The following is a 16,732-nucleotide window of genomic DNA, read 5'->3' on the forward strand; positions in this document are numbered from 1 at the left end:
TAGGAAATTTTAGATCTCTTAACACTGTAGTTATGCAAGCCAATAGCACTTCTTATACGACTGGCTTCACATCACTCCCAAATCAGCGGAATGCATAAATACTGAGCAGTTCTGCCAGCATCCAAATGGTAAAATTTTAATGTTAAGAGCGAGCCAGCAGGGCACCAGAAACAGGCCAGCTAAAAGCCATTTAAAGCTTACATTTGAAAAATCTGCCTTGGACCAGTTGCACTTGTAGCCAATGTAAAAGCAAATTGCTACACGACTACCTTCTTGCCACTTACATTTTAGAGACTAGTGGAAGGCTTAGTACAACTTTTGAACATGTTCCCTGGAGCTTGCATTCAAATGAGGAAAGGAAAAAGACTTTATGACCACTAGACGTCTCAAAGCGCTTTACAGCCAATGAAGTACTTTTTGAAGTACAGTCTCTGTTGCAGCCATTTGCAAACAGCAAGCTCCCACAAACAGCAATGTGATAACGACCAGATAATTAATTTTTTGTTATGGTGATTGAGGGATAAATATTGGCCAGGACACCGGGGATAACTCCCCTGCTGTTCTTTGAGTTGTGCCATGGGATCTTTATCGTCCACTTGAGAGAGCAGACGAGACTTTGGTTTAATGTCTCATCCGAAAGATGGCACCTCCAACAGTGCAGCACTCCCTCAGCACTGCACTGGAGTGTCAGCCTAGATTTTTGTGCTCCAGTCTCTGGAGTGGGACTTGAACCCAAAACCGGGGGGGGTGATGATATCAACTGAGCCACAGATGCCACTTACAAATAGGGAGAGATGTTGAATAGATCAGTGCTCTCGCTCTCCAAAGGCAGCTCTCCACCGGGAGTGCAAGAACGCTGCATTCACCCTACTGAAAATTCAGAACTATAAAATTGAGCATGTTTCTTCTAACAGAGATACTGCACTTCCTAGTACAGGTTGAAATTCCCTTATCTGGAACCCTCAGGACCTGGCCTGTTCTGCGCATGCGCCACCCGGTGGCCGGGAATGGTTTTGGATAAGGGATGATTCTGGTGGTGGCCGGGAATGGTTCTGGACAAGGGGTGATTCTGGATAAGGTTCAAACCTGTATACATTTTGATGGTAATTAAATGAAATCCATCAGTCCAGTAATGCATTTGTCTCTTTATTTTTCCAAACATACAAAAGTATATTCCCTATATATACACACAATATTATAACAAGTTTGTCATGTTATTTACCAACAGGAACGAAAAAAATCTGATCTCTTTCTTGAAAGAAATAGTAGTTTCCTCTCATTGAACTGAAGGAACTGTCAAAACACTAAGCCCAGACTTACCATCTGATTATTATTCAGTTCTTTGTGGCTCATATTATGGAATTTAGAAGTTGTGCATAGTTAGATTTGTGCTGATTCATCCCAAATACACAATAGTCTTGGGTATTGAGTTTCTCTCGTGCTGTGTATTGCAGCCTTCGTACAATCTGCAGCCAGACGCTGGTAGTGAAAAAGGCACTTTCTATCTTTATTTAGGACTCGTTTTCTTCTTCCTCCTCATCATCATCCTCCTCCTCCTCGTCATCTTCGTCGTCATTACCATCTTCATCACCTCCTCCTCCTCCTCCTCCTTTCTCCTCCTCGAGCATCTTCAGGTATTCACTTGCAAAGATCTTCTTTGGCAAAATATCTGTAACAATATTATTGCATTGTCAAAACTTTGATTGACTCCTTCAATTTCTAAATAGTGATACTTTGTTACGTTGGGGGTGAAATTTGCCTTGGCCAGTAGTGCAATACAGGTGATCAGCAACCCCTTTCACACTCGGCCATTTTTTTTCTTCATTGGAAAAATTTGGGCAATGAAGGCTGCCAGAGTGTGAATGATGTTCAGGGAAAAGAACCCGTCATCCTAGTGTTTAATCCCTCCATGGCCTCACCCCTCCCTAACTCCGTAATCTCCATACGGGCCTACACGTGACCAGTGCCATGCTAGGTGGGCTGACTCTTAATGCCCATTGAAGTGTCAATCCACTCAGTTATAAAAACAATCACTGCGGCTAGGAGGGATGGGCAATAAATGCAGCTTTGTCAGCATCGCCCACATCCTGAGAATTATTTTGTTTTTAATTTAACAAAGCATAGCCTTAAACCAGAGTTCTTACTTTGTCTTGAGTCAAGAAGACCTGGCAACTATCTCTGTCTGCATATAGCCGGATCAACCAAGCTGGGGACATGGACTTTGTGCTGTCAGCTAGCCACTTCTGGCATAAATTGGGTAGTTGGTAACCAAGAAACCATTCTTCAAACGAGACATTAAAGTAAAGCCTTGTTTGCCTGTCTGAACTTTAGAGCAACATTAAAGATCCCACCGGCACTATCAACAGCAAGGAGTCCACCTTGTGCCTTGGCCAATATTCCTCCATCAACAACCACCACTGACAGATTTTCTGGTCATTAACTCATTGCTGATTGTCGAGTCTTGTGCCCAAAACGGCTTTGTTATATGTGAAGCACTTAAGACACGAGATATGACCAGAAACTTTTTTTCTTTTTCCACTCAAAATTCATCTCAACTGCTTCACTGTCTTGTTACATAATACATCAAAAATCTGTAAAGTCTTTGATTTTAAACAAAAGTGGCCGGACTGGGTTTGAACTGGCCGCAAATCTACATGAATTAAATTAGTGGGTTGAAATCTCAAAGAAATAAAAATACAGAGAGAGCTCAGCTATTGTACGTGATTGGGAAACACTGCAAACATTTCTGAAAAGACTGGCTAGCAAAGAGTCATTTTTTTCAGGGAGGCAAGGCTAACCATATTAACATTAATCATAGAATCCTAGAAGATGGCGGCCATTTCAGCCCATCGTGTCCGCGCCGGCCAACAATCCAATCCCACTTTCCAGCTCTTGGTCCGTAGCCCTGTAGGTCACGGCACATCCAAGTATCTTTTAAATTAGGTGAGGGTTTCTGCCTTTACCAATCTTTCAGGTAGTGAGTTCCAGACCCCCACCATCCTCTGGGTGAAGACATTTCCCCTCAAATCCCCTCTAAACTTCCTACCAATTACTTTAAATCTATGCCCCCTGGTTGTTGACCCCTCTGCTAAGGGAAAAAGATTCTTCCTATTCATTCTATCTAGGCCCCTCATAATTTTATACACCTCAATAAGGTCTCCCCTCAACCTCTGTTGTTCCAAAGAAAACAAACCCAGTTTATCCAATCTTTCCTCATAGCTAAAATTCTCCAGTCCAGGCAACATCCTCGTAAATCTCTGTACCCTCTCTAATGCAATCACATCTTTCCTATAATGTGGTGACCAGAACTGCACGCAGTACTCTAGCTGTGGCCTAACTAGTATTTTATACAGTTGAAACATAACCTCCATGCTTTTGTATTCTATGCCTCGGCTAATAAAGGCAAGTATTCCGTATGCCTTCTTAACCACCTTAACCTGGCCTGCTACCTTCAGGGATCTGTGGACATGCACTCCAAGGTCCCTTTGTTCCTCTACACTTCTCAGTGTCGTACCATTTAATGTGTATTCCCTTGCCTCGTTAGACCTCCCCAAATACATTACCTCACACTTCTCCGGATTGAATTCCATTTGCCACTGTTCTGCCCACCTGACCAGTTCATTCATATCTTCCTGCAGTCTACAGCTTTCTTCTTCATTATCAACTACACAGCCAATTTTAGTATTATCTGCAAACTTCTTAATCATACCCCTACATTCAAGTCTAAATCATTGATATAGAACACACAAAGCAAGGGACCCAGCACTGAGCCGTGCAGAACCCCACTGGAAACAGCCTTCCAGTCACAAAAACACCACCCTTTGCTTCCTGTCTCTGAGCCAATTTTGGATCCAACTTGCCACTTTGCCCTGGATCCCATGGGCTTTTACTTTCGTGACCAGTCTGCTATATGGGGACCTTATCAAAAGCCTTGCTAAATCCATAAACACAACATCAATTATTTACCACTTTGAGCATCAGCTATAAGTTATCTGGATAATCAACAGGTAGAATTTTATTTTACAAACTTGGTAAAAGTAGATTCAAATATTTATTGGACATGCAAGTGTTTGTGGGCAGAAATGGCACAATGACTTTAGAATCAGAAATCCCTCCATGCATTGCTCTGTCTATTGACTCCATCCTAATTAACTGCAACAAAGGTAATCTATCCCTTCTCGTCCTTCGACACGGTTGACCACAAAATTCTGCTCCAAAACCTCTCCACCGTCGCCCAGTTGGATGGGACTGCACTCGCTTAGTTTCATTCCTATCTTTCCAGCCATAACCAAAGAATCACATTTGATCATGAATTGAGCTTCCTACCTCATATCCGTTCTATCTGAGACAGCCCAGTTCACCCGTTTCCACTCTTACCCCAACTTATCTGCTGCTGAAACCCTCATCAATGCCTTTATCACCTCTAGATTGGATTATTCCAATGCCCCTCCCTATGTCTGTAATCTCCTCCGGCCCCATAATCTTCCTTGACCTCTGCACTGCCTTATCTGGCCTTTTGAACATCACAGATTTTAAATGCTCCACCACTGGCGGTTGTGCCTTCAGCTGCCTTGGTTCTAAGCTCTGGAATTCCCTCCCTAAATCTCTCCGCCTCTCCACTTTTCTTTCTTCCTTTAAGACGCTTCTTAAAACCAACCTCTTCAACCAAGCTTTTGGTCAACTGCCCTATTATGTCCTTATATGGCTGAGTGTCAAATTTCTTTTGGATAACACTCCTGTGAAGTGCCTTGGGTCATTTTATTACATTGAAGGCATTTTATAAATATAAGTTGTTCTGTCCAGAACTTGTTTCTAATATAGTGGAAATAGTCTGGACTTAAAGCCAATACCGTGAATTGGCCTTAGTCAGAAATGTCGAGACTACAGCCAGAAAGCCATTTGCAGTTCTCAAGCAATGGCAACCCACCCCAGGAAGCTCTGACAACTCCGTTATATTTGTGCTTCAATTTCTTACTGTCCATTTGTCCTTTTAGAATATCATGACTTGAAGGTTTGGAAAGGGCTGTCCTTAGTGTTGTTGTTTCATCGGTTAGCATCAACAGCTTCAAATTGATAGGAACATTGATTCATACTTCATACATGGCCCTCGAAGCTCCATGGTATGCACTGTGTTGTCCGTTGAAGACGACAAACTTGGACCTTTGTGGTTTAAACTGTTAATCTGTACAGCCTCAAGCAGGCGTTGAAGCGATTTCCCTGTTCCTGCTAATGCATCAACTGGGAGCTTTTGAGAAATCATCGTTTATTTTTGATTTGTTCTCAGGATGCGGACGGCGCTATCAAAGCCACGTTTCATCTGCCATCATTCACCCAGTGATATAACTTGTCTAACTCAATCTCTAGGTCCCCGGCTGCCTCCTCACATTGGCATCGTCTGCAGATCTGAGCAGTTTACATTGAGCTTCTGAATCCAAGTCATTCATAGAAAATAAAGTAATGCAAAGTAGGGGTGCCAACGATCCCTGGGACACACCATGCATTTTTCCCCTCTGCCCCCTACTCTACCCCCCATACAAAAAAACCCTCTTTAACAAGTACCTACTGCTTCCTGTCCTTCAGCCAATTTCTTATCCACTCCCAAATTTTAATCGGAATCCCTAACGCTTTAAGTCTTTTGTGCAGAACTTTGTCAAATTCTTTGGAAGACAAAGTACAGAGTGTTATAAAGTTTTCTACATTGATGGTGTTATGGACTGTGAGCAACTAGAGGGCTGGCCATCCTAGACTGGGTGATGTGTAATGAGAAAGGACTAATTAGCAATCTTGTTGTGTGAGGCCCCTTGGGGAAGAGTGACCATAATATGGTAGAATTCTTTATTAAGATGGAGAGTGACACAGTTAATTCAGAGGCTAGGGTCCTGAACTTAAGGAAAGGTATGAGACGTGAATTGGCTAAAATAGACTGGCAAATGATACTTAAAGGGCTGACGGTGGATAGGCATGGCAAACATTTAAAGATCACATGGATGAACTTCAACAATTATACATCCCTGTCTGGAGTACAAATAAAATGGGGAAGGTGGCTCAACCGTGGCTAACAAGGGAAATTAAGGATAGTGTTAAATCCAAGGAAGAGGCATATAAATTGGCCAGAAAAAGCAGCAAACCTGAGGATGGGAGAAATTTAGAATTCAGCAGAGGAGGACAAAGGGTTTAATTAGGAGGGGGAAACTAGAGTATGAGAGGAAACTTGCCGGGAACATAAAAAATGACTGCAAAAACTTCTATAGATATGTGAAGAGAAAAAGATTAGTGAAGACAAAAGTAGGTCCCTTGCAGTCAGATTCAGGTGAATTTATAATGGGGAACAAAGAAATGGCAGACCAGTTGAACAAATATTTTGGTTCTGTCTTCACGAACGAAGACACAAATAACAACCTGGAAATACTAGGGGACCGAGGGTCTAGTGAGAAGGAGGAACTGAAGGATATCCTTATTGGGCAGGAAATTGTGTTACATAAGAACATAAGAATTAGGAACAGGAGTAGGCCATCTAGCCCCTGCTCCGCCATTCAATAAGATCATGGCTGATCTGGCCGTGGACTCAGCTCCACTTACCCGCTCGCTCCCTGTAACCCTTAATTCCCTTATTGGTTAAAAATCTATCTATCTGTAACTTGAATACATTCAATGAGCTAGCCTCAACTGCTTCCTTGGGCAGAGAATTCCACAGATTCACAACCCTCTGGGAGAAGAAATTCCTTCTCAACTCGGTTTTAAATTGGCTCCCCCGTATTTTGAGGCTGTGCCCCCTAGTTCTAGTCTCCCCGACCAGTGGAAACAACCTCTCCGCTTCTATCTTGTCTATCCCTTTCATTATTTTAAATGTTTCTATAAGATCACCCCTCATCCTTCTGAACTCCAATGAGTAAAGACCCAGTCTACGCAATCTATCATCATAAGGTAACCCCCTCATCTCCGGAATCAGCCTACTGAATCGTCTCTGTACCTCTCCAAAGCTAGTATATCCTTCCTTAAGTAAGGTGACCAAAACTGCACGCAGTACTCCAGGTGCGGCCTTATCAATACCCTATACAGTTGCAGAATTTTGGTAGATTATAACGAATGCATCTGCTATAACTTCCACCATCTCTTTTAATACCCTGGGATGCATTTCATCAGGACCAGGGAACTTGTCTACCTTGAGTCCCATTAGCCTGTCCAGCACAACCCCACTAGTGATAGTGACTGTCTCAAGGTCCTCCCTTCCCACATTCCTGTGACCAGCAATTTTTGGCATGGTTTTTGTGTCTTCCACTGTGAAGACCGAAGCAAAATAATTGTTTAAGGTCTCAGCCATTTCCACATCAAATCCCCCTTCTCATCTTCTAAGGGACCAACATTTACTTTAGTCACTCTTTTCCGTTTTATATATCTGTAAAAGCTTTTACTATCTTTTTATGTTTTGTGCAAGTTTACCTTCATAATCTATCTTTCCTTTCTTTATTGCTTTTTTAAGTCATTCCTTGCTGTTTTTTAAAATTTTCCCAATCTTCTAGTTTCCCACTAACCTTGGCCACCTTATACGCATTGGTGTTAGGGAAAATTGATGGGATTGAAGGCCGATAAATCCCCGGGGCCTGATAGTCTGCATCCCAGAGTACTTAAGGAACTGGTCCTAGAAATAGTGGATGCATTGGTGATCATTTTCCAACAGTCTATCGACTCTGGATCAGCTCCTATGGACTGGAGGGTAGCTAATGTAACAACACTTTTTAAAAAAAGGAGGGAGAGAGAGAGAAAACGGGGAATTATAGACCGGTTAGCCTGACATCAGTGGTAGGGAAAATGTTGGAATCAATTATTAAAGATGAAATAGCAACGCATTTGGAAAGCAGTGATAGGATTGGTCCAAGTCAGCATGGATTTATGAAAGGGAAATCATGCTTGACAAATCTTGAGTTTTTTGAGGATGTAACTAGCAGAGTGGACAAGGGAGAACCAGTGGATGTGGTGTATTTGGACTTTCAAAAGGCTTTTGACAAGGTCCCACACAAGAGATTGGTGTGCAAAATCAAAGCACATGGTATTGGGGGTAATGTACTGACGTGGGTAGAGAACTGGTTGGCAGACAGGAAGCAGAGAGTCGGGATAAACGGATCCTTTTCAGAATGGCAGGCAGTGACTAGTGGGGTGCCGCAGGGCTCAGTGCTGGGACCCCAGCTATTTACAATATATATTAATGATTTAGATGAAGGAATTAAGTGTAATATCTCCAAGTTTGCAGATGGCACTAAGCTAGGTGGCGGTGTGAGCTGTGAGTAGAATGCTAAGAGGCTGCAGAGTGACTTGGACAGGTTAGGTGAGTGGGCAAATGCATGGCAGATGCAGTATAATGTGGATAAATGTGAGGTTTTCCATTTTGGGGGCAAAAACACAAAGGCAGAATATTATCTGTATGGCGGCAGATTAGGAAAAGAGGAAACGAGACCTGGATGTCATGGAACATCAGTCATTGAAAGTTGGCATGCAGGTACAGCAGGTGGTGAAGAAGGCAAATGGTATGTTGGCCTTCATAGCTAGGGGATTTGAGTATAAGAGCAGGGAAGTCTTACTGCAGTTGTACAGGGCCTTGGTGAGGCCTCACCTGGAATATTGTATTCAGTTTTGGTCTCCTAATCTGAGGAAGGACGTTCTTGCTATTGAGGGAGTGCAGTGAAGGTTCACCAGACTGATTCCCGGGATGGCAGGACTGACATATGAGGAGAGACTGGATCGACTGGGCCTGTATTTACTGGAGTCTAGAAGGATGAGAGGGGATCTCATAGAAACATAGAACATTCTGATGGGACTGGGCAGGTTAGATGCAGGAAGAATGTTCCCGATGTTGGGAGAGTCCAGAACCAGAGGACTCAGTCTAAGGATAAGGGGTAAACCATTTAGGACTGAGATGAGGAGAAACTTCTTCACTCAGAGTTGTTAAACCTGTGGAATTCCCTACCACAGAGAGTTGTTGATGCCAGTTCATTGGATATATTCAAGGGGGAGTTAGATATGGCCCTCACGGCTAAAGGGATCAAGGGGTATGGAGAGAAAGCAGGAAAGGGATACTGAGGTGAATGATCAGCCATGATCTTATTGAATGGTGGTGCAGACTCGAAGGGCCGAATGGCCTACTCCTGCACCTCTTTTCTATGTTTCATCCAAGCTTCTCAATAAAAAGGGATACTTTTATTTTCACACGTGAAAATAATTACGGATATACACACCAGCCAGAAACTGGAATGTTTCAGAGTTCTCCACACAATCAGCTAGGTCATTGTAGGTTAGCTCCTTTTTTTCTGAACTGCTGCTTTTGTATGCGTATGTGGCAAGATGCTGAACAAATAATTCCTGAAATGCAATCACAAAAAAAAAAGAGGTTCATACGCAATTTATGTCCCAACTGGGGTACTACACAACACTCATTAGATTCCTGCATTACAACAGTGACTACACTTCAAAAGCACGTCATTGGCTGATTTTGTGAAAGGCGCTATATAAATGCAATTATTTATTTTTCTCATTAGAGCACAGTTTCTTTTCAGCACATACAAGTGATGGGAAAATGCAAAGGGCCCATCCTGAACTAGCCTGATAAAAGAAAACTTGCATTTATATAGCACCTTTCATGACCAAAAGCGTTTTACAGCCAATGAAGTACTTTTTGAAGTGTAGTCACTGTTGTAATGTGTGAATTGCAACAGCCAATTTGTGCATAGCAAGCTTCCACAAACAGCAATGTGATAATGAGCAGATAATCTGTTTTTAGTGATGTGGATTGAGAGATAAATATTGGTCAGAACACCTGGGATAAGTCCCCTGCTCTTCACTCAGCTGAGAGAGCAGACCGGGCCTCGGTTTAACATCACCCCCAAAAGCACCTCCGACAGTGCATCATTCCCTCAGTACTGCACTGGAGTGTCAGCCTAGATTTTATTTTTTAACGTTATCAGGGTTGATTTTCCGTGTTTCTACTGCAAGCGGGACACCCCAACCCTCTGCATCACATATCGGGACATTGCAGGCATGCAGCTTAGAATTTTGTGATTTCTTTAAACGTTTGTAAAAGGGAAGGCAGCACAATGCAATTCTCCAACGTGTGACTGAGGGTTCCCAATAATAGCGCAAAATTGCCAACAATGGGGCCAATTTCCAACTTTACAGAAAGCAGAGGTTCAAATCAGCAAACATAAGAATTAGGAACAGGAGTAGGCCATCTAGCCCCTCGAGCCTGCTCCGCCATTCAATAAGATCATGGCTGATCTCAAAAATAGAAACACTAAACGCAGACAATTTTTGAAATACAAATTTTAAGCAGCTATACACTAAGTATTTGGATTAGAGCTTTAAAAAATCTAATCCAAATAAAAAGCTGACAATGTTTTAATTTAAATAAGCGTCAACATTACAGCCTGTACAATTTAAAGTGAAACTGCTGTTATATTAGTGCTAATTTAATTGCAACTTTAGGAGACCAGCATCCAGTTTTCCAGATCCACTGGCAGGATAAGTTAGCTGGATTTTGCAGGGTAAATATGAGGAGCCAAATCAAGGTTACTGATCTCCTAGAATTAAAACTAAATCAGCAGGACTATAAAAGGGTTGAAGAGAGTGAAACTGGAAATGCTTGTTTCTGTGTAGTACATATATACACACACACACACACACACACACACACACACAAAATCAAAAAAAAAAGTCCAACTTCGTGGGACACTCAGAGGAGCAGTTTGGAGTGAGAGGCTGGAGCTGTGGGCAAATCAAAAAAAGCTAGCTACCGCAGCAGCAGAATCAACAAAGGTCTCGACAGGGCGACAAAACCAAAATGGGCAACAAAATCAGACCTCATCAGAATGCAGGTAAATGATTGGTGGCAACTCTTGGAGCGTGGTGGAGTCTAGTGCAGGGGTCGGGACCCAGGAGCAGGAGAAGCGGAGGTCAGAAGCGGCGAGGAGCGGAAGCAGCGAGGTCCGGAAGCAGCGAGGTCCAGACGGGCGAGGTCTGGAGATCGGAAGCGGGGAGGACAGACAAGGCACGGAAGATTAGAGAAGTCAGAGCAGCGTAGACAAGACCAAGGGATGGCGCAGCACAGGCCAATAGCAATGCTGTGAGATCGTGAGGCTCACACTACGTACTATAATTTCCATATGGAGGTCCTGTGGGAAGGATGACAGTAGGAGTACATGTGTATGTATTGGCACATGCGACAGAGCCCGGTCTCCAGTCGTCTTGGATCCCCTTGCCACTGGACCAAGACCTTGCTCCATCAAGCCCATGTGGTGGTTGGTGTGCAACGGCCACCCCACGTTAAAATAATTCACGCACTGGCATCTTCCACCTTTTAAAATGGGTTCATCGGTCACGAGTACTCACTTCTGTATGGAAGCAAGTCATCCTCGACCCCGAGGGACTGCCTATGATGATGATGTATATACACAAAATATATATTTTATCCTGGAATATTGATCATGTTAGTCTTGGCTCAGTGGTAGCACTCATGCCAGAGTCAAAAGTTCGTGGGTTCAAAATCTACTTGAGACTGGAGCACATGATCTAGGCTGTCACTTCGATGCAGTGCTGAGGGAGTACTGGACTTTAGAACTGTAATAGTTTGGATGAATCGTTCGACAGTGGGTTCTTAGCTGGTCGTGAAAGATCCCATGGCATTAAATCAAATAGCAAGGGTGTTCTCTCCAGTGTTCTGGTCAATATTTATTCTTCAACCAACATCACCAAGATTATCTGGTCATTTATCTCATTGCTGCTTGTGGGACCTTGCATTGCACACGTTAGCTACCACATTTTCCGACATTACATCAAGACAACCCCCACTTCCTTCACCATCCTCACATTGTCCACCCCATCAGGCCAATCCACCCCTCTCCCTCCGCATCCAGACCAACAAACCACCCCCCCCTCCAAACCAACCACCCCCCTCCTCCTCCAACCAACCACCCCCCTTCTCCTCCTCCTCCTCCTCCAAACCAACCACACCCCTCCTCCAAACCAACCCCTCCTCCTCCTCCTCCAAACCAACCTCCTCCTCCTCACCAACCACCCCCCCCTCCTCCTCCTCCTCCAAACCAACCACCCCCCCCTCCTCCTCCTCCTCCAAACCAACCACCCCCCCCCCCCTCCTCCTCCAAACCAACCACCCCCCCCTCCTCCTCCTCCTCCAAACCAACCACCCCCCCCCCCTCCTCCTCCAAACCAACCACCCCCCCCCCTCCTCCTCCAAACCAACCACCCCCCCCCTACTCCAAACCAACCACCCCCCCTCCTCCTCCTCCTCCAAACCAACCACCCCCCCCTCCTCCTCCAAACCAACCACCCCCCCCTCCCCCCCTCCAAACCAACCACCCCCTCCTCCTCCTCCAAACCAACCACCCCCCCTCCTCCTCCTCAAACCAACCACCCCTTCCTCCTCCTCCAAACCAACCACCCCCTCCTCCTCCAAACCAACCACCCCCCTCCTCCTCCAAACCAACCACCCCTCCTCCTCCAAACCAACCACCACCTCCTCCTCCAAACCAACCACACCAACCCCTCCTCCAAACCAACCACCCCTCCCTCCTCCAAACCAACCACCCCCCCTCCTCCAAACCAACCCCCCCCCTCCTCCAAACCAACCACACCCCCTCCTCCAAACCAACCCCCCCCCTCCTCCAAACCAACCCCCCCCTCCTCCTCCAAACCAACCCCCCCCCTCCTCCTCCAAACCAACCACCCCCCCCTCCTCCTCCAAACCAACCACCCCCCCCTCCTCCTCCTCCTCCAAACCAACCACCCCCCCCTCCTCCTCCAAACCAACCACCCCCCCTCCTCCTCCTCCAAACCAACCACCCCCCCTCCTCCTCCTCCAAACCAACCACCCCCCCCCCTCCTCCTCCAAACCAACCACCCCCCCTCCTCCTCCTCCAAACCAACCACCCCCCCTCCTCCTCCTCCAAACCAACCACCCCCCCTCCTCCTCCTCCAAACCAACCAACCCCCTCCTCCTCCTCCTCCAAACCAACCAACCCCCTCCTCCTCCAAACCAACCAACCCCCTCCTCCTCCTCCAAACCAACCAACCCCCTCCTCCTCCTCCTCCAAACCAACCAACCCCCTCCTCCTCCTCCAAACCAACCAACCCCCTCCTCCTCCTCCAAACCAACCAACCCCCTCCTCCTCCTCCTCCAAACCAACCACCCCCCCTCCTCCAAACCAACCCCCCCCCTCCTCCAAACCAACCACACCCCCCCTCCTCCAAACCAACCCCCCCCCATCTCCAAACCAACCACCCCCCCCTCCTCCAAACCAACCACCCCCCCCTCCTCCAAACCAACCCCCCCCCCCCTCCTCCAAACCAACCACACCCCTCCTCCTCCGAACCAACCACACCCCTCCTCCTCCTCCTCCTCCTCCTCCTCCTCCTCCGACTCACCAACCACCCCCTCCTCCTCCTCCTCACCAACCATCCCCTCCTCCTCCTCCTCCTCCGAACCAACCACCCCCCTCCTCCTCCTCCGAACCAACCACCCCCCTCCTCCTCCAAACCAACCACCCCCCTCCTCCTCCAAACCAACCACCCCCGCCCTCCTCCTCCTCCAAACCAACCACCCCCCCCTCCTCCTCCAAACCAACCACCCCCCACCTCCTCCTGCTCCTCCTCCAAACCAACCAACCCCCCCTCCTCCTCCTCCAAACCAACCATCTCCTCCTCCTCCAAACCAACCATCTCCTCCTCCTCCTCCAAACCAACCATCTCCTCCTCCTCCTCCAAACCAACCATCTCCTCCTCCTCCTCCAAACCAACCATCTCCTCCTCCTCCTCCAAACCAACCATCTCCTCCTCCTCCTCCAAACCAACCATCTCCTCCTCCTCCTCCAAACCAACCATCTCCTCCTCCTCCTCCAAACCAACCATCTCCTCCTCCTCCAAACCAACCATCTCCTCCTCCTCCTCCAAACCAACCATCTCCTCCTCCTCCTCCAAACCAACCATCCTCTTCCTCCTCCTCCTCCAAACCAACCAACCACCTCCTCCTCCTCCTCCAAACCAACCAACCACCTCCTCCTCCTCCAAACCAACCAACCACCTCCTCCAAACCAACCAACCACCTCCTCCTCCTCCAAACCAACCAACCACCTCCTCCTCCAAACCAACCAACCACCTCCTCCTCCTCCTCCTCCTCCTCCAAACCAACCAACCACCTCCCCCTCCTCCAAACCAACCAACCACCTCCCCCTCCTCCAAACCAACCAACCACCTCCCCCTCCTCCAAACCAACCAACCACCTCCTCCTCCTCCAAACCAACCAACCACCTCCCCCTCCTCCAAACCAACCAACCACCTCCCCCTCCTCCAAACCAACCACCCCCCTCCCCCTCCTCCAAACCAACCACCCCCTCCCCCAAACCAACCAACCCCCTCCTCCTCCTCCAAACCAACCAACCAACCCCCGCCTCCTCCTCCAAACCAACCAACCAACCCCCTCCTCCTCCTCCTCCAAACCAACCAACCAACCCCCTCCTCCTCCTCCTCCAAACCAACCAACCAACCCCCTCCTCCTCCTCCAAACCAACCAACCAACCCCCTCCTCCTCCTCCAAACCAACCAACCAACCCCCTCCTCCTCCTCCAAACCAACCAACCAACCCCCTCCTCCTCCTCCAAACCAACCAACCCCCTCCTCCTCCTCCAAACCAACCAACCAACCCCCTCCTCCTCCTCCAAACCAACCAACCAACCCCCTCCTCCTCCTCCAAACCAACCAACCCCCTCCTCCTCCTCCAAACCAACCAACCCCCTCCTCCTCCTCCAAACCAACCAACCCCCTCCTCCAAACCAACCAACCCCCTCCTCCTCCTCCAAACCAACCAACCCCCTCCTCCTCCAAACCAACCAACCCCCTCCTCCTCCTCCAAACCAACCAACCCCCTCCTCCTCCTCCAAACCAACCAACCCCCTCCTCCTCCTCCTCCTCCTCCTCCAAACCAACCACCCCCCTCCTCCTCCTCCTCCTCACCAACCACCCCCCTCCTCCTCCTCCTCCTCACCAACCACCCCCCTCCTCCTCCTCCTCCTCACCAACCACCCCCCTCCTCCTCCTCCTCCTCACCAACCACCCCCCTCCTCCTCCTCACCAACCACCCCCCTCCCCTCCTCCTCCTCCTCCTCACCAACCACCCCCCTCCTCCTCACCAACCACCCCCCTCCTCCTCACCAACCACCCCCCTCCTCCTCCTCCTCACCAACCACCCCCCCTCCTCCTCCTCCTCCTCACCAACCACCCCCCCCTCCTCCTCCTCCTCACCAACCACCCCCCCCTCCTCCTCCTCCTCACCAACCACCCCCCCCTCCTCCTCCTCCTCACCAACCACCCCCCCCTCCTCCTCCTCCTCACCAACCACCCCCCCCTCCTCCTCCTCCTCACCAACCACCCCCCCCTCCTCCTCCACCACCCCCCTCCCTCCTCCTCCACCACCCCCCTCCTCCTCCTCCTCCTCACCAACCACCCCCCCTCCTCCCCCCTCCTCCTCCTCCACCACCCCCCTCCTCCTCCTCCTCCTCACCAACCACCCCCCTCCTCCTCCTCACCAACCACCCCCCTCCTCCTCCTCCTCCTCCTCACCAACCACCCCCCCCCTCCTCCTCCTCACCAACCATCTCCCTCCTTCTCCTCCTCCTCACCAACCATCTCCCTCCTTCTCCTCCTCCAAGCCAACCACCCCCCTCCTTCTCCTCCTCCAAGCCAACCACCCCCCTCCTCCTCCTCCTCCAAACCAACTACCCCCCTCCTCCTCCAAACCAACCACCCCCCTCCTCCTCCAAACCAACCACCTCCCTCCTCCTCCTCCTCCAAACCAACCACCGCCCCTCCTCCTCCTCCTCCAAACCAACCACCGCCCCTCCTCCTCCTCCTCCTCCTCCTCCAAACCAACCACCGCCCCTCCTCCTCCTCCTCCTCCTCCTCCTCCAAACCAACCACCCCCCTCCTCCTCCTCCTCCTCCTCCAAACCAACCACCCCCCTCCTCCTCCTCCAAACCAACCAACCCCCCTCCTCCTCCTCCAAACCAACCAACCCCCTCCTCCTCCAAACCAACCCCCCTCCTCCCCCTCCTCCTCCAAACCAACCCCCTCCTCCAAACCAACCCCCTCCTCCTCCTCCAAACCAACCACCCGCCTCCTCCTCCAAACCAACCACCCGCCTCCTCCTCCAAACCAACCACCCTCCTCCTCCTCCTCCTCCTCCAAACCAACCACCCTCCTCCTCCTCCTCCTCCTCCAAACCAACCACCCGCCTCCTCCTCCAAACCAACCACCCTCCTCCTCCTCCTCCTCCTCCAAACCAATCCCCCTCCTTCTCCATCTCCAGACCAAATACCCTCCGCCCCCAGACCAACCTCCCCTCCATCTCCGCCCCCAGACGTACCTCCCTCCTCCTCCAAACCAACCTCCTTCCCCTCCTCCTCCAAACCAATCCCTCTCAACCTCCAGACCACACTGGGCCCAGAGCCCGGCCGCCACCGCTCACCGTGGCCTTGGCGGTGAGGAAGAGCGCGTCCTGGTTAATGCTCGACACGTCGGGGCAGCTCTTCATGATGAGCTTGACGCGGGATAGCGGCAGCGCCATGAGCGCTGGCGGCGGGCTGGGCCGAGCCGGGAACCGCAGCCCCTCGCGCCGCTTTACCACCGCCATCTTGGGCAGGTCAGGGCGGGCGGGCGGGCGCACTGTTGGAGCGGG

General features: G+C 49.1%; 1 protein-coding gene across 1 annotated transcript; it reads right to left on the minus strand.

Moving 5' to 3' along the window:
• Positions 1 to 1,125: 1,125 nt before the first annotated feature.
• chrac1 (chromatin accessibility complex subunit 1) lies at positions 1,126 to 16,699 on the minus strand. Its single transcript, XM_070876978.1, has 3 exons — positions 16,523 to 16,699; positions 9,231 to 9,354; positions 1,126 to 1,669 (listed from the first exon to the last, which is right to left on the minus strand). Exons 1-3 carry the CDS (start codon positions 16,685 to 16,687, stop codon positions 1,512 to 1,514), a joined length of 447 nt encoding a protein of 148 aa, XP_070733079.1. The 5' UTR covers positions 16,688 to 16,699; the 3' UTR covers positions 1,126 to 1,511.
• Between the last annotated feature and the right edge of the window lie 33 nt (positions 16,700 to 16,732).

Source organism: Pristiophorus japonicus, chromosome 1 (assembly GCF_044704955.1).
Source record: "Pristiophorus japonicus isolate sPriJap1 chromosome 1, sPriJap1.hap1, whole genome shotgun sequence".
In the NCBI taxonomy this organism is placed as follows: Eukaryota; Metazoa; Chordata; class Chondrichthyes; family Pristiophoridae; genus Pristiophorus; species Pristiophorus japonicus.

What these genes read in the sequence shown, in the direction of transcription:
- chrac1 (XM_070876978.1), bottom strand. Translation starts at nt 16,687, where the DNA reads ATGGCGGTGGTAAAGCGGCGCGAGGGGCTGCGGTTCCCGGCTCGGCCC. An exon ending in TCCTCACCGCCAAGGCCACG is followed by an intron (nt 9,355 to 16,522) that starts GTGAGCGGTGGC and finishes ATTGCATTTCAG; the next exon opens with GAATTATTTGTTCAGCATCT. An exon ending in AACATTCCAGTTTCTGGCTG is followed by an intron (nt 1,670 to 9,230) that starts GTGTGTATATCC and finishes ATATTGTTACAG; the next exon opens with ATATTTTGCCAAAGAAGATC.